Source organism: Podarcis erhardii (assembly GCF_964252035.2).
Source record: "Podarcis erhardii genome assembly, chromosome: 1".
NCBI lineage: Eukaryota > Metazoa > Chordata > Lepidosauria > Squamata > Lacertidae > Podarcis > Podarcis erhardii.
The window spans coordinates 134837641-134856142 of NC_138497.1; the positions used below are offsets into that span (position 1 = coordinate 134837641).

General features: G+C 43.7%; 1 protein-coding gene across 1 annotated transcript in view; it reads right to left on the reverse strand.

Moving 5' to 3' along the window:
• Positions 1-18502, reverse strand: part of MCM3AP (minichromosome maintenance complex component 3 associated protein) — a 43489-nt gene that overhangs the window by 20482 nt on the left and 4505 nt on the right. The window contains exons 4-16 of the mRNA XM_081855123.1: positions 17483-17561; positions 15352-15499; positions 14170-14366; positions 12606-12745; positions 11880-12077; positions 10892-11160; positions 8910-9072; positions 7721-7881; positions 6246-6487; positions 5614-5789; positions 4170-4270; positions 1681-1812; positions 624-737 (exon numbers count right to left, since the gene is read on the reverse strand). Coding sequence (XP_081711249.1) covers positions 624-737; positions 1681-1812; positions 4170-4270; positions 5614-5789; positions 6246-6487; positions 7721-7881; positions 8910-9072; positions 10892-11160; positions 11880-12077; positions 12606-12745; positions 14170-14366; positions 15352-15499; positions 17483-17561 — 2120 coding nt within the window. The remainder of the gene's footprint in view (positions 1-623; positions 738-1680; positions 1813-4169; positions 4271-5613; positions 5790-6245; positions 6488-7720; positions 7882-8909; positions 9073-10891; positions 11161-11879; positions 12078-12605; positions 12746-14169; positions 14367-15351; positions 15500-17482; positions 17562-18502) is intronic.

Genomic DNA, 18502 nt, shown 5'->3' on the forward strand with positions numbered 1-18502 from the left:
ATCTCGCTTTATTGGCCGAGGGAGCTGGTGTACAGCTTCCGGGTCATGTGGCCAGCATGACTAAGCCGCTTCTGGCGAACCAGAGCAGCACACGGAAACGCCGTTTACCTTCCCCCCAGAGCAGTACCTATTTATCTACTTGCACTTGATGTGCTTTCGAACTGCTAGGTTAGCAGGAGCAGGGACTGAGCAACGGGAGCTCACCCTGTCGCGGGGATTCGAACCGCCAACCTTCTGATTGGCAAGCCCTAGGCTCTGTGGTTTAACCCACAGTGCCACCCGTATCCCTTTCAACTAGATTACTGTACCAGTTATTGCTATGGTGGGAAGAAAAAACAAAACTAATTTGATTGGCATTACTTTATGTAGTTTTACTTCAAGATAAAACATTGTGTGATCCAAAGAAGAGTAGACTTTATCACAGAAAGTGAAAAGGGGCTGTTCCCCTCCTCTAGATGACTGTGAAAACACAGGGCACAGAGAGTTAGGAAGCCTACATTTGAAATTTTGAGCTTTTTAACATCTAGGTCTCAAAGCTCCTTCGTGTTGACCCTGCCCATATTCTGCATAGGGCAGGTCCTGACATCCTTTTCACAGGCAAATCCCCGTGTTTTACTGCTTACTTTAACTCCTTTGCTGAAATCTCTTGCACCATTTCCTTCACCACTTCTTCAGTCAATGCCATACGCAGCGAGTCGCTCAACATTTCTATTAACTGCTCCATTTCCTGCTTCTGCCTAAGGAGAGGAGGAAAACACACGCACATTAGAGGCAGATGACAGACAAGTAAAATCTTAAGAAACCAAGTATCTCCATATTTTAAAAACTGCAGTGTCAAAACTAGTGCATTAAGTGTAATGCATGAAAGTATTACACGGATACAGGTGACATTAACCATATTCAGATTACATTCATTGCTGAAATTCCTCGCACATTGCATTAAACAGCAGTAAATCCTGGGTCCTGCCAATTTATCCTGATTCATTCGTTTTCAAGATGAACGCAAATACAATGTTTAGGGAATAATCAACCGAAGAGAGAAACTTAATGATATGGAAGGAAACAGATACCTCTTAGAGCTGATAACAGAGGAACAGAGCTGCCTAGTACCAGCTCAGACCATCAGTCTAGGTAGCTCAATTTTGCCTAAACTGACTAGCCAAGATTCCAGACAGGAAACTTTCCCAGTCCTGTCTGGGACTGAAGATGCCAGAGACTGAAGATGCTTGACCACTGAGCTACAACCTCTCCCCAACCAAGCCCACCTGACCTGAGAGATTCACATTCAAACAATGCGAATGGAGATGGTGGGGCTGTGTAAGTTATCCATCTCCTGCTGCCAGCATGTTTGGGGGGGGTCATACCTCCTCATGGTCCATGCATTTGGCCAATAGGTGAAAGGGATGTGCATCGCAGAGCACCTTCATACAATGAGCAAGGGGAGCATTGTGTAGAGTTCTACACATGTTGGTACACATGTAGAGCCCATTCCCACCCAGGCTGAGCGCATGGGTGGGGAAGCCTGGCCACTGGGTGTTGCTGACCCTTGCCTCTCCAGGACTCCGTTCCCGCTGTGGTGCTGGGGTATTATGGCTGGCTTATCCACACAAGTACCACAGTGTATTCCACTCTACATCTCCTTGTCTCAAAGTTTCTACTACAAGTATAAAGAATGTTTGCCTCTCTTCTTCAGCACGGCGTCGTTCCTCTTCAAGTCTCAGTTTTTCTGCACTGATTACATCTGACGCAATTTGCCTTAAGATTCCCAGCATCACGTCTGTTATGATTTCATCTGTAGTAACACTGGAGATCCTGCATAAAATAAAGGAAACAATTGTGAAGAGTTAGTAGAAAGAACTAGGCCTAAACATGCAGCAGAACTTTTCCAATCTCCCCACAAAAGCCTGTTTGTTATTCACATGTAATGTAGTGTGATAATGTGAATTTTTTTCTATTGTTTATTTCTGTAAACATGCATTTGGGATGCAGGAATAGTAAAGCTGGCATGATTTGATATCTAAAGAGCCCCCCCCCCATTATGACTTACTTTCACCCTGATAAAAGGCCATATCTGAGTTTGGGTGCTCCAGACATGACCAGGAATGCTAATGGGATGCAAATTTGTCAATGTTTTGGGCCATGTTTATTTCCATCATAGTGGTGGGATATAATGAGATCTTTATTTCTTTTCAAGAAGAAAGAATTGTGTTCTGTTCCAATCCATAATTGGTACCAAAAAATAATTTGGTCTTTCACAGGAGTTGGAAGAGAGCCCCACCAAACTGCCTGAATCCAGTTCACCGCAACAAAGAGCCCTAACATGAGGTTCTTCATGTTTCTATTTGTAGGTTAGAAGGCACAGAAGCTCCAACAGCACAAATGTGTCCTCAAGGGCTTATTCTCATCTCCACAAGATGACTGACTGCCCACATCTGCTGTTTCCACAGCTTGAAGCACCAGAAGACACATTTGGCACAGCCACCTGCTCCACCACTTAATGTTACGCAATGTTACAAAACTATATTAGTCAAGGGGATCCTTCATCTGGTTGTTGAAATATGCCATTCTCCCGACCCTTTCTGGGATGACACTGCTTTTGAATATTCCTTTCCTGCTTCTCTCCTACACCATAACCCAAAGTGGAAAGTAGGAACACAGGAACTTTCTTTATCAGTATTGTCTAAACCAGGGATGGGCATCTGGTGGCCCTCCAGTTGTTGATGAACTACAACCCCCATTGCCCCTGGCTGTTGGCCATGAGAGCTGAAGCGGAGTTGTTCAACAACAGAGCTTCAGACAGGGGACATTCCCAGCACCACCTGCAGATGCTGGACACTGAAGAAAGGACCTTCTGCATGCAGTACAGGTGCTCTAGGGCCCTTCTCCAGGATGTACCCCTCCCACATCATTTAGATGGTTTGTTCATTAGTGCTCTTCCAGAATTAACTTTACTGTTGCATGCCATGAGTTGTGTCCTCATATGGTTGAAGTCATGTGCTTAATATGAGAGGAGCTTCCTTTTCAGGAGGTATATCAAACTTGCGGGCCCTGCCCTCAGTCAGGCATGGATTAACCTTTCCCTGCCTGCTCTCCTGTCCTGTTTTCAAGAAAGTAGAGACTATGCCCCACGGAGGACCTTAAGGTCCATAAATAGCAACACCCTAGAGGTCCCGGGCCCTAAGGAAGTCAGATTAGCCTCAACCAAAGCCAGGGCTTTTCAACACTGGCTCCAGCCTGGTGGAATGCTCTGTCTCATGAGACCAGGGCCCTGTGGGATCTGATTTCTTTCCACAGGGCCTATAAGACAGAGTTGTTCCACCTGGCCTTTAGCTTGGTGTCAATTTTATTCCCTCCCCTTCTTTCTTTTTCCCTTTCTCCTCCTGTGATGAGGTTGCATTTTAATGTTTTAATGTTGTATTTTAATCTTGTTTTTAAGTTATAGTCATTCAACTTGTTTTTATTATTGGTTGTTATCCGCCCTGAGCCTGGCCTTGGCTGGGGAGGGCAGAGTATAAATAAAATTTATTATTATTATTAATGCAATATGGTTACCAGTGATTTCCCCCATGTGGCAGTTCATTTATTTCTGGGTGTTCCAAGCTGGGTTTTAAACAACCTCCAGGTAATACTTCACAGTTGTTTGCAACAGCAAGTATGCCAACCTGCTTTACCAAGTAATGTGTTTACACGTAAAAAAGAGAGAGAGAGAGAGAGAGAGAGAGAGAGAGAGGAAGGAGAACATGCCACCGCTGTCAATCATCAATTTTTGTGAAATGAATAAAGCTGCCCAGTTTGACAGTTGGCCTTCACTGACTAAACAGTATCCAAACTATTTCTGCAAGCTGTTGGCCACTGTGAGAATAGGATGTTGGACTAAAAGAGGCCTCTTCAACTTTTTCAGACCCAGAACCCACTTTTAACCCAAACATGCATTTGGGATCCCATTTCTGAATCTTTTACCATATATCTGCATGGTGGTTGCGCTCCTGTTGTGCCCAACTCTGGACCAGGCTGGAGCCCACAAGTTGAAGACCAATGGACTAGTTTGGCCTCTGGCCTGATCTAGCAGGACTCTTCTTATGTTATTGTATGCTGAGATGGATTGGATATAGCAATGGCTTCCTCAGAATGTCTTCAAATAACACTGAGTGCAGCATTAGTGCATTTACCATATTGCTGTCTGTACATAAGCTGCTCCTGTGGAGCCAATTTCTCTGCATTCGCCTTCTAGCACATCATGAACAAGGTCTTCAATCACTTCGGCAATGTCCTGGGAACAAGAAAGAACTGGCAATTAGCATCCAACACTCAAAACATTCCATTCTGAAAAGCAAAACCAAATGGTATTACTGCATGATAGGTCATTATTAAAATTCAGAAATGTGAACAGAACAGCAAATAATATGCACTCTACAGGGAAAGGTTATATTAATCACACTTTAGGCTCATGATCAGAACTAGGCGGCGTGTCAGTCACTTATTGCCTTAAATGAGAGCCAGTGTGGTGTAGTGGTTAAGAGCGGTAGTCTCGTAATCTGGGGAACCAGGTTTGCGTCTCCGCTCCTCCACATGCAGCTGCTGGGTGACCTTGGGCCAGTCACGCTTCTCTGAAGTCTCTCAGCCCCACTCACCTCACAGAGGGTTTGTTGGAGGGGAGGAAGGGAAAGGAGAATGTTAGCCACTTTGAGACTCCTTAAAGGGAGTGAAAGGTGGGATATCAAATCCAAACTCTTCTTCTTCTTAAATTTGACCTTCTGTGCAACAACTAAAATCTTTTTTTAAAAAAATAGTTACTTATGCATTTCTTTATATACATCCTTACCCATTTTCTTAATTTGGAGTCCCCAAAAATAGGGGGCATCTTATACATGGAGGCATCTTATAGACAGAAAAATGCAGTACCTTCAGATTACAGCAGTTGGGTCTATTAGACAAAGTCCCTCAACAAAGTAATTTACCCCAAATTCTGCTATACAGCCTTCAGTCCCAAACTGGTAATTGCACTTTCAACCTCCACTCACAGAGGACGTTCTTAATCCCTGCAATGATCCAAGCTAGGCTTCTTCTTCAAGCTTAAATTTGTTGCTGCTGGATCTGAATGACTGTTGCCACACAAAATTTCCAAATCTGCGTTGTGAGTTTATTAGTACTCCCCATTCTGACAGGAAAGGCCTTGCCTAAGACATTCAAAGACTGCATTTGCCTCTATTGTAGCTGCATTATACTAGGGGCTGTGCTGTCAGCCCCCTAAGGCCTTCCCCATACATGTTTATTTCTTGCTAGTTTAAATTAAATTGAAATGACCATACACACTTTTATACTACTGAACACCATCCTTTTAAATTACTATAAATTATCCTTGATGATCTTCCCATAAATTTCACTTTTGGTCAGCGCAGCCCTTTGTCGTAATCCCATAATACCAAACACCATGTGTATCTATGTTGCCAAATTGTTAATTATAGCATCCTATGTGGTACCTGCATCACATTCCTCTTTTAGAAACTACACCACAAACACTTACATTAAAATAGAAGACTTTATAAAGTATCGTTCCTCATTTTTAAGAACTGTGTGACAGCAAAACAGAATATATTTTCTGAAGCTCCTCACCATATCACTGTAAACAGGCTGAGGCTTGGGAGGAGGAGGAAGAGAAGGTTGTGAAATTGGCCGAAAAGTGGACCCTGCAGCCGAAGGCAAAGGTGCTGGTACAAGTGGTAAAAGCAACAACGGAGGCTGAGCTCGAAGGACTTCCAGGTCTACACTACTGTCTTCTGCTCTTGTTTCTGCGGGTGAAACCAAGAGATAAAATATCCAGCTGCTTAAAGGGAAGAGCTGCTTAGAAAGGTAAACCACATTCTTAATAACACTGATAACCACTTTTTTCTTCAAAAGAGCCAATTCTGAATGGAAGGATCCAGAACTCAATGGGGACATGCGCTGCATGCAGAAACCTTCATGTTCAAGCTCTGGTGTCTATAGTATTTTTACAGACAACAAATACTTAACAAATTAAGTGAAGGATACAAATAAACTATTTTAATGCTCAGGTCCTATTTTCAAATTCTATTATTAATCACTCAATACTATTTTAAACTGTTCTGCCAAATGCAAAAGCTGAAAAGTTGAAAGATAAACCAAATTTAAAACACACATATATGCTTTTTTTCCATGACATAATTCTCCTTCAACTCAAGACCACAGTTTCGCGCCCTATCCTGGGTGTGTGAGTTCTGGCTTACCTGTCGCCTCAACACTGGCTTTCTGACTACTGCTGGCTGAGTCCACTGCAGCACTCTCCCCTGTGTATTTGTTCTGTGCGTTAAAGCTACACAAAGGTATGTGGCGAATCACAGGTGGTAAAACTCCCCCACTGACAATTTCCCCAACGGAAGCAGTTAGCTTCTGCCCAACAAACAGGGATTTCTTTGGCTTGGGCAAGCTTTCTGGTTCCAGAAAAGCAGACCGATTCAACTCCACGAAACTGTAAAATGAAATACAAAACACATGCCAAATGATCCCGAGGCCAAAGATTTCTACATGGAGTTTTGCAAATATATCTAGCATGCACAACTAGATCAGGGGTGGGGAACCTCTGCCCTGCAGAACAAACTCGGGAGGCTACTTTGGGAAAGCCAAGCCCTGCCCGCCCCCTTGCACGTGGCATAATACATGACATCAGCTGTGCAGCAGGTAAGGGTGGGGCTTCAAAGGAACAAGTGGGCTTCTGATTGCTCCTTTGTGCTGGAACAAGGCTTGCTCCCAAACGCCCATCAGCTGATGGGCTGCAGGATGGGAAGTCAGAGTGCCCCTTGCCCAAGGAGGGGACAGCTTCTCTCTACTAGCATGCTTACCACTGTAGCAGCAGGGAAGAACAAAGAGGAGAAAGAATTATTTCTATTCCTTGCCCCCCTCCCACTACTGCCACTGCTACAACTGTAAGCAAGAGAAGAATGGTAAAACCCAGGCTCTCTTCTGTTGCTGAGCCTAGCAGCAGGGGCAGCAGGAACATGGGAAGACGCAGAATTCTTGGTCCAGGAGCTTCCCCGCATCCATCTTTTGAAGCTCCACTGGATTCCCAAGCCGTCCTGTACATTGTAAAGCTCCCCACCCCGGCCAGCACTGATCTTTCAACCTCCAAATTGGGGCCTGAACGGATCAGCAACGGGTGGTCTTTGTAAGCTCAAGGGATTTGGACAGGAGACTGGTCCGCAGAGCTAAAAAGTTTCCTTACCCCTGAACTAGATGGTCCATGGGCTTGACACAAGCTTCCTTATTTTTGAGCAAAGAGATGAAACCAGACGGTTCTGGATCTTAACTCCATTTAAGAGTATGCCATTGTGATGCCCAGATTCCAGCCATTACTTACCACTGTTTTATGGTTCAACTTCAGTCAAGATTAGAGTCAAAGGCCCAAGAACCCTCTAATACAACCCATAAAAGCAGTTACACTTATGGGTTATTAGAGAGGTGTTTAACAATGGAAAAGGGTGAAGCTCTAAGTCAAGTTAGGACCACACTTTTAATGTAAAGATTTTATTCTTTCCACTTTGTGATGTGTGTGGGACACAGGAGGTAAATGCAGGGAATGGACCCTTCTGAAGGAGATGCTGGCTTCAGTCACTAAAATCCATCTTTCCCTATTAAAGCCTTTGCACCAGTTTTCATAAAAGCTCTATGATAAACCAAGGCTCCTTGAACTCTATCTAACACTTACCCATCCGAAACACTCAAGCCATAATAACTTATAAAATCAGTTGCCTCTTCAAAGTCTTTAAACAGCAGCATGCGGACCACATTATCGAGAGGAAAGATGGTGGACCTCTGAGTGCTCACAGTATAAGCAATATTGAGAGACCTTAAAGCATCTCTACGAATCTGAAAAATATTTTAAAAGCTCCCATTAATAATTAAAAAATTAATTAAGATACATAAAATGTTTCGCAATGACAAGGAAGAGAAGGTTACGTTTATAGGTGCTTTTCTTTTCACTTTATATACCTTAACCAATGTTGTTTGAGGCTCCAACATACCAACTTTTCCCAAATTGCAGCAGGTGATTCTTTCAACATGTTTTGAACCCCCAGGAGTACTAAACCTTGGAACACCATGGGAGGAATTCAGCATTGCACTAAAGCAATTATTCCATCAAACAAAGCATTTCGGCTCCCCAAAAGGAACAATCTCCCTCTCCCTGTCTTCAGGTATGGTTGCAAGGGTTCTCTTGACCCCCGAACCAATTTGGGGGCAGAGATTGGGGGGAACCCCATTGTGTGAGATGTGACTCATTAGTTGAATCCTGCACAATGGTTTGTAAATATAAATACTGTACTTCAACAAACGTAAATGGAAAATTAGGCTTACAATGTAATTTATTTCTGGTTAGTAGTCGAGCCAAAAGAAAAAAAAAAGGTAGATTCACCTTCCAGTAGAAGGCAGACGTAAGCCATTCCAATGGGAATAAGCTACATTTAATGAAAAACTAAATAGAAAATAGGACAGTGGAGTCCCTATCAACACCAGAGCAAATTACTGTGGAAACAAATAGAATACACTGCACCTCAGATAACGAATACAGGCCTGAAGAGGGTTTGCCTGCTGTCCTGGCAGAAAAAACACTCACAGTAAATCAAATTTCCATTCTTGGCCAGCAGAGTAGTGCTCAGAGTCATGGAAGTGGCCCCCTCTCACACACCTGGGGAAGCCTGGGTCTTGGAATTGTACCCCTAAGTGATACATTCTGTGACTTACCAGCCTAACACCATATTGTCTTGGGTATTTGCAATGTTAAAACAAAAACAAAAAACCACCAAACACCCACTGACAACATATTTTACGATGATAAGAAATGCAATATATGGGTTTTCCCTTCCTCAGTATTTTCTTAATTAAATGCCATTCCTTACCTGGCTAAAATAGCAGTGTAACAAGCATGCATTCAGGTAAGAAGCTGTTTGCACAAGTTTGAAAAACCTTACAAAGTTATTGCTGTTCAAAGCCGCAAAGGCTTGAACTGCAAATCTAACTTCAGTGGAGTTTCGGACATCTGGACGAAACTGTTGCACTTCCCTGTTGAGACAAAGAGGGACACAATTTTCTTACTTTACTGCTAATGATGGAAGCTACCTCTATTGAACACAAAAATGCAGAAAGAAAAAACACACAGGGCCTTAGGCTTAAAATCCCTGAACAGTATCATGCATTTAAATTGAAGACCCCCTTGCTGCAGATGAAGTATTCAAACATTTATTTCAACATCTATGTATCTGAAAAAACTGCTTACTTATATTATTAATTTTAACTAATACTAGAAGGAGTAATTTTTGTGGTAGCCAAACCAATGCAGTGTCCATTTAATCAGATGCATGAAGAGCTATCATTGGTTGAGACAGGAGCACACAAAGGAATCAAGAGAATAATTGTGGGCAAGAGGGATTGATGTGCAAGGGCTTCTCGTAGCCTTTTGGTCACATGGATTAGCATTCTCTTTTTATTCTATATCCATCCAAGGAAGTGGGCTGAAATTGATGAAGCCATATACTTTAATGCATCTGCCAGTCTTTAAGGAAGTTCAGGAGTCAAAATGCATTATGTTTTATTCTGCTTTTTGCACGTCTTTGCAGAGCATATCCTTGCCAAAGTCTAGCTGCAGGTTTGTGACCATGGATCTGACTTTACTTCTAAATCTGATTTATTTGAATGAACTGAAAGCAAAATCCTTGATTCTTCCAAGAAGGAAGAATATCAGTGCCACTGTGTTTAGAGCACACTGAACAAGAGGCTCAAGATATAAGGATCAAGAACAGCTATTTAGGGAGGGGAAGCCAAGCACAAAAACTGGTAAGCTGGAACGGAGGAGGTTGTCCTTGTCTTTTTAAGCATTGAAAGAAATAATGCTGACAGAGATTTTTCTTCAAATGCATCATAAACCTGACCTGATCACTTATAAAGCTCTCTTTCTTTTTTGCCATTGCAGTTTTCAGGGATGGAGTGCTTGCCTAGGCAAAGGTTTTTCCTTTGGGGGGCGGGGAGCCTAACATGAGCACTCCCAAGGGCATGAGGCACTCTGGCACAGTTCCCCAGACAGCTATACCTCAGGAAGCATGGCAAATGAAAAGCTTTCAGCCACTTGTAAATATGCAAGCAAACGCCCAATTCCTGAAAACTTCAATGGCACATGCAGCACACACAGCCAGACAACCAGGAGATGGAAGAGTAGGTGGCTGCTTTGGAAGGGGGTTACAGAAAGAGAGAACAGGCAGTGTCTCAATCCACCCGTGGCTCTGCTCTGCTCTGATTGGCTTTTATTGTTGGTCAGTAGCCCTTTAGAGGAAAAGGGTTCCCCATTCCTGTCAGAGGCAGACCATAATTCATTGCCAACACTTGACTAGAAACAATATACTTCCATAGGACAAAAAGTAAAAGAACTGGTGGACAGTTGGCTCTGGACAAATATTAGATTGGGTGGGATTACCGTATTTTTTGCTCTATGACTCACTTTTTCCCTCCTAAAAAGTAAGGGGAAATGTGTGCGCGCCTTATGGGGCGAATGCAGGCTGCGCAGCTATCCCAGAAGCCAGAACAGCAAGAGGGATTGCTGCTTTCGCTGCACAGCGATCCTTCTTGCTCTTCTGGCTTCTGAGATTCAGAATATTTTTTTCTTGCTTTCCTCCTCCAAAAACTAGGTGCGTCTTGTGGTCTGGTGCGTCTTATAGAGCGAAAAATACGGTAGCTATTTTCCAACTTCAATTCTACAGCAATTATCACAGAATGATAGTCTTACACCTCAACAGTGAGTACTTCATGTTCTTTTGCATTTATATACCAATTCTACAAATAATGGCAAGGGAAGAGGTGAAATCAATCCTATAACTATTTTAAGACTTACCTGAGAATATCCCCCTTGTTGAGATTCAGGAGGACATTATATCCTCTGAATTCTGCTTCACTCTTGCAGTAAATACCCTTGATTGCAAGGTCCTGATACATTTCCTTCAGGCTCTGGAGGCATTTAGTCATGTTCTCATTGTTGATTTTGGCATCAAAAGAAGACATCGGCTCTTCGCATAAATGGTGGGAACAGTGGATATGAAAACGGGTACATTTCTCCATCAAGGAAACAGTTACAGGGCAGCAGAGATGTTGTTGGGTTATATCCTGGCAAAATGTAAGAGCACAAGAACTCAGATGTTCAATTCTACTTATATGCTTCATGTTGCACCTTTTAAAGATTTATGCACAAGTCTCAAAGCCAAGACAATGCTTTGTCATATGCAGCTATGTGTAGACATCCTGGCACAACTGCTACGATCCTAGACCAAAACTCTTGAGAGTTTATGAGGCTAGGTGGCATACCCTAGACCAGTCTTTCTCAACCTTGGGTCCCTAGAAGCTATTGAACTATGGCTCCCATCATTTCTAGCCAGCATAGCCAGTGGTCAGAGAAGATGGGAGTTGTGGTTCAAGAACATCTGGGGACCCAAGATTGAGAAAGGCTGCCCTAGAGAGCTCACCTTATTTTAATCTGGTGGCAGAAGTTTAGAAGCACCAGGTCATACATGACAGGTGGGTGGGGAGAAGAATGTGGGATGTGCTAACCACACTGCTACCGTCATGAGATAGAAAAAGAAGCACAACAAATGATCTGAAGATCCTCTGCCAGCAATTCAATTCTGTGCATATGAAAGAGCAGCCCTTTAAACCCTGTACCCTCCTAGCCACCCAAGTCTTTCACCCTCCACCCAAAGGGAAATATGAAACAGCACCCCGTTGGCAACTTCAGGATTCCTTTTTCATTCACAGATGTCTAATCAATAGTTTGGATGAGTCTAGCTTGCATCCTGTCAAATCTAAGGGCTTCATCCCAAAGTGGTTACCTTCCTTATTCCACGAGTTCTATCCCATACAAAATCGTACCACTCCCGGTAGTTTCCTTCTCCTTTGTCCATAATTTGCGTCACTAAGTAGTCCATGGTCATACTCAACACCTCTGAAGGCCTCAGTTCATGTGGCAGAGGTTCCTCCTGGTCTGCTGAAGACCTGCTGTACTCCTTTATTGCTGCTGCATGGTCAACCTCAGAGAGAAAACAAAATAAATTCTTAAGGATGACAAGAACAGCAACACCACCACCTCTGCAGGCACGGTCCATGTGCCAGGCAAGAGGAGAGCTGAAAAATATTTTTGCCATTGTTTACATCTTTTGAACCAATCACTCTCAATCTTCCCTAAGGAAGTTAAAGGACTTCTGTCAATATTTTCAGATAACATGAAACCAAAGGTCTGTTAAACTTAACTATGGCTGGTTTGGAGCACTTTACTTATATCCATCTGGGAATACATGCAGAAAGCACAGGATACAATCCGCTATGGGTCTGATCAGGCCAATTTCCCCTCCCTCATTTTTCACCTCCAATCAACAGTCCTCAGTTTCCATGCTCTTCTAGGCCTCAATCCAAGTTAGGCTGGTTTTTTTTGGGGGGGGGGTAATTTACAAAGTTTTATTTCCCTAAGTATGGAATTATAATAAATAAGTGGCCAAGTTGTTCTTGGTATGGGCCTTGGTAGCAGTACCTTAATACAAAAAGAATTTGCTGAATACTACCTTGTCAGTTCCTGGGACCACTTCAAAGATACTAAGCTGGTTCCTCGTCTCTCTCATATAACGCTCTTTTTCTGGACACATGTCTGGGCATGTGCCAACGAATGTTTTAGCTTTGCCAAGATCTATTTGTTTTACTCGAGCTTAAAAAGAAAGAAATCAAAGTTTCAATAGTCTGCCTCGGGGGATCTTCTGCATTTATCATGAAAAAATGTTAACTTGGTACAAATGTTAGCTTGGTACAAATGATCATCTAACTGGGGAGGGGGGAATCCTTTTTATAGAATTTCTAAGAATGAACGAGCCTTTATAATGGCCCGGATCTTTTAAAGTGACACTCCATTTACATGCACAGGGAACCCTCTGGGAGATCCTTCTCTATGATAATGTTGTGGGATGGAAAACTTTCTGCCACCAAAAGTTTTCCCATGGAAAATTTTCCATTTCAAAAAGACACATTCTTTTACCAAACGAATTAATAATATACTTCAGCAGAATACAGGTAATCTGCACAGCTTCAATACTGTATGGAGCAAGCTTGTTTTCTCCTGCTCTGGTGGGTAGGACTCGAACCAATAGCTTCAAGTTACAAGAAAGGAGATTCCGACTCAAAATCAGGAAGAGCTTTCTGACAGTAAGAGCTGTTCAACATGGAACAGACTCCCAGAGTAGGTTGTGGACTCTCCTTCCTTGGAAGCTCTTAAGCAGAGGTTGGATGGTCATCTGTCACGGCTGCTTGAGCTGAGACTGTAGCCTTCTTCCAGTATTCCATTCGCCTGAGGTGGAGCAGATTTGTCGCTACTGACTGCACCCCCACCTTCCAGGCATAAGACTTCCAGGCATAAGATTTCTAGGTCACCACAGACCAAGGAGGCCGAATCCCCTGTTTGGGAGAAACTCCTTATGGACTTTTAGTTGTAAGCACAGAGAGCCTTCTCACCTTGTTGAACATGCAGAGAATGGGAATAGGGTCACACACATACACCCCTTCCACATGCTGAAGGAATGTATGGAGAGAACATGGGGCAGGGGTTTATAGGAAACTGCTAATATCTTTGGGCATTCTAATTTAGGCTGCAATCCTAACCCCATTTACATGGGAGTAAGTCCCATTATATTCAATAGGGCATGTTTCTGAGTACGCATGGTTAGGATTGTGTTGTTACTACGTTAACAGCTTTCAGTACCTTCATTATTATTTTTTTGCTCCCCACCCCACCCCAAAGGAAATACTTTAGTTCCATACCTTCGGTCTTCGGGGAAAATTGATATTTATACAGCATGTAAGACTAACATGGAGTACTTCTTTAGTTTTGTTAACTAATTAGTGAGTTAAATTATATTAGTCAACTAACTGATTTGTCAACTAAATCCTAAATATGATCCCAAGAGATTTAGATTATGTGCAGGGGGAATCAATTCAATGTTTTCCCGTACTCCCCCATTACTGTATTGTGGTGATATTTACACAGCTGTGTAATGCATTCACACCCACTCACATTGTGGATGTGAATCACCTGGACATGTATCCCAGACATTTTTTCAATCCAAATTCATAAACTCTTACCTTGCCGCATGATTTTATCTCTCTGGTCTAGAACACGATATTTGTCCTCAGAGGTCTCAGCCACTAGGCCCACAAGGCTGCTAAGAGAGGATGCTGAGGCTTCAAAAATCTCTGGACCATGGCCTTCAGATCCCGAGTCAAAGGCATAGGCTTCAAACTGCAGAGACTTTTTAAGGCCTTGCTTCTTAGCTGGAGAACTATAACCAAGAGACGGACATTTTAAAAGAAGTTCACATTCCTCAACTGAGTGGAAAGGAAGGAGCTAGGCAGGACTCAGGATGCACAGAAGTCTCCAGTTCCCCATAACAGCCTGACATGTTGAGCATGTAAATTGCACGGAACACAAGGGTATGGGGCATGGAACTGGATCTGGCTGGCAGACCAGATCTTCAGATCCTAATCCTTTCACAGACCACCTTTGATTGGGGGGGGGGGCAACACCACCCACCTGTCGCTTGACATTATGATGACATCAGGCACTTGACAACTGCCAAAGTTCAAAGGGGATTTGCTATAAGTGACAGTTACAGCAACCTCCTTTGAAGGTGTGCTCCCAGCACCAGTCAGTTGACTGGTGCCTGGACCATGTCTTCCAAGAGGCTTGCACTGTTTCCAACAACTCTGAAAATGAGGTGATTTGAATGCAAGCCTTTTCCAAATGGAACAGGCAAGCTCAGTGCTGACAGGGGACTCCACTTGCAAAGGACCAGGTCAGGTGTGTGGCAGGTGGATGTGGTTTGTGGGGAACGGCCTCATGGGTCAACCTGGAACCCATGTTGACTGTCACATCCTTTGTTTTGTTATGTCCTTTGCTGATCCTTCTGCCTGCAGTGGACCACATCAAGTGCAATGACTTCAATGACACCATTCTAAAATCTACTCTACATTAACTGCCCTTATATTCAAACTGCCGCTACATAACAGAACTAGATTTTCCTGTTTGAAACCTCTCTCTCTCTAAAACAGAGATGAAGAACCTGTGGCCCTCCCGATGCTGCGGGACTCCCAACTCCCATTATCCCAGAACACTGGTCATTTCAGCTGGGGCTGATGGGAGTTGTAGTCCAACAACCTCTGGAGGGCCACAGATTCCCTATTTCTGATCTAACAATAACAGCACTTACGACAGATACATTACAGTACATTAATTTTTATACCAAGACTCCACTGATGGGCACATACCTTTTGTTTGACAAGTTTCCGCTACCAGTGGAACGGATTAAGGACTTGCTATGTGGAGAATGCTGATGACTCAGTTGTTCACTGGTTTGCCTCCCTTCACTTTCGTCTGCCTTCTGCTCCTTAGAGGAATAGTCTTTCTTATTAGGACCTTTGCAAATTGAATGACATAGAAGACTAGAGATTAAACCAAGTGATCAAACATGGGACCTTTTATTCATACGCAACCAATGAACCAACTCTTACTAGAAATAATACTAATACTAGTACCCCACACATCTGGCTGGGTTTCCCCAGGCACTCTGGGCAGCTTCCAACAAAATATTAAAATACAATAATCCTTCAGATATTAAAAGCTTCCCTAAACAGGGCTGCCTTCAGATGTCTTCTAAAAGTATGGTAGTTGTTTTATCCTTTGACATCTGGTGGGAGGCGTTCCACAGGGTGGGCGCCACTACTTAGAAGGCCCTCTGCCTAGTTCCCTGTAACTTCACTTCTCGCAGTAAGGGAACCACCAGAAGGCCCTCGGGGGGTGGAGAAGCTCCTTCAGGTATACTGGGCTAAGGCCATTTAAGGCTTTAAAGGTCAGCACCAACACTTTGAATTGTGCTCGGAAATGTACTGGGAGCCAATGTAGATCTTTCAAGACCGGTGTTATATGGTCTCGGCAGCCGCTCCCAGTCACTAGTCTAGCTGCTGCATTTTGGATTAGTTGTAGTTTCCGGGTCACCTTCAAAGGTAGCCCCACATAGTGTGCATTGCAGTAGTCCAAGCAGGAGATAACCAGAGCATGCACCACTCTGGCAAGACAGTCTGGCAAGTGAGCAGATAGGGTCTCAGCCTGCATACCAGATGGAGCTGGTACACAGCTGGCCTGGACACAGAATTGACCTGCACCTCCATGGACAGCTGTGAGTCCAGAATGACTCCCAGGCTGCGCACCTGGTCATTCAAGGGCACAGTTACCCCATAGAGGACCAGGTAGTCCTCTACACCTGCCCGCCTCCTGTCCCCACAAAACAGTACTTCTGTCTTATCAGGATTCATCCTCAATCTGTTAGCCGCCATCCATCCTCCAACCTCCTCAATCTGTTAGCCGCCATCCATCCTCCAACCACCTCCAGACACTCACACAGGACCTTCATCACCCTCACTGGTTCTGATTTGAAAGAGAGGTAGAGCTGGGTACCATCCACATACTGATGGACACCTAGCCCAAACCCGGATGATCCCTCCCAGTGGCTTCATGTAGATGTTGAAAATCATGGGGGAAGAGGACAGAACGCTGAGGCACCCCACAAGTGAGAGCCCAGGGGTCTGAACACTCATCCCCCAACACCACTTTGTGAACACGGACCAGGAGGAAGGAGCGGAACCACTGTATGACCATGCCTCCAGGTCCCAACTCCTCTAGACGGTCCAGAAGGATGTTATGGTAGATGATATCAAAAGCCGCTAACACAGCCCTATTGATTTTAATGGCACTGAAGTGCATTGTACCACTTTGCTTCTGAAGCATTTTACTGATCAGTTTACTACCAGTCACATCTACCCAGTCACATCTAAGCCAAATATGGGGCACTCCTTTATACCATGCTTCTATCAGATTTTCACTTTTTTTCTGGATTCCCCCTTTGTCCCTTTTTATGAAACTTACACAGTTCTAAAAATGAGTTTCCATGGAGTAAATTATCAGTGGAAGGTTCATTTCAACCAAGCTGCTGGAGTGATCTTGCTGTGGCCACCCCCATCCCCATGACACACTTTGCACCCTAGCCATGGATGTGGCCTGGCCCTGTGGCTCCATAAAGTACTGCTGTGGCCAGAGGCACGGCTTGGATTTTCGTCTAATACATTAAAGCTCGGGGGGGGGGACCCCTGAGAAAGCAGGATCCAAGCAAAACTCATCAACCAAAGTGAAAAGGACAGAAAGTTTGGGGAAACAAAAAGGCACTCAAAGCAAGAGGCAGAGAGCACACCAAAAGGAGGGTGCCACCCCGGAGCAGCCCCTCTCCATGGTGGCCTCTGCTGCGCTTCAGAGCAGTACAATGCATGACTGCAGAGGACCCTTCCTCTGAAACATAAACCCAACACACTAGCAGGCATTTTACAAGTATACAATTAGGTAACCTACTTGTTTTCTTCTTGTGCCAAAAGGCCACTATTTCTTTATGTAACTCCTTTGCTTTCTTCTTAGCCAAAACTGCAGATGCCTGGAAAACAGTATTCAGTAGAAGGGCCAGTTAGGGTTAGAATGATATCTCACATACCTGATAACTTTATCAACAAAACACTGCACCTACTGTGAGTGTCCCTTCTCTTTGGAGACAGGATAACAATTTTGTGAAGACCATCCCCCCCATATAGGCTTTGGAGGCAGGTCTTATACAGAGCTTCCCACCTTCTTCTCTGGTAGGACCCACTCTCAGTGTGAGATAAACTATAGCTGACATGCCCACTTAAGAGAAAGCACTGCACCCAGTGGAGGGGCCAACTAAGCAGAAAAGCAATTATAATAGCGCACAAGGAATAAAACATAGCCAAAAATCTGTAAAGGTGAACTGCAAATATGCAAGAAACCACCTCCTGTTAGAAGCAATAGACCCAACCACGACTGCGTGGAACAAATGTCCTCACAATGAACAGGAGGAACATTCACAAGAGGAACCTTCAGAGAACATTTTGAAGAAGAATGTTAAAAATATTTTGTGTCCAGGCTATTCCTCAGGGTCCCTTCCAACTCTACAATTCTATAAGAACCATCTGTCCAAATGCCACATCAATGACACAAAATGTGTCCACCTTGTATAAACAGAGGTTCACGTTGCCACTTTACCAAATATTCTTTAGGAAGGAATTAGGAAAGCATGCTTCTCCTCATTAAGTGTGCAGTGTTACCTTTTTGAACCAGTTCCCACTGCATCTGATAAGTGATCCCAATGCATCCCTGAAACCAGTGTCCCATTATGAACCTACTTGCTACCCTTAACAGATGGATAGTCAAGTGCCAAAACTCAGGAATGCATCCAATATAAATCCTCTGCATTCTATGCAAGATGTGCAATTTCTTGTCTCTAAGGGGCAGAAATAACTACATTCATTCTGAAACACTAGTATTGTCAAGGCTTTCCTGTCTTAATTTGTTGAAAATTAC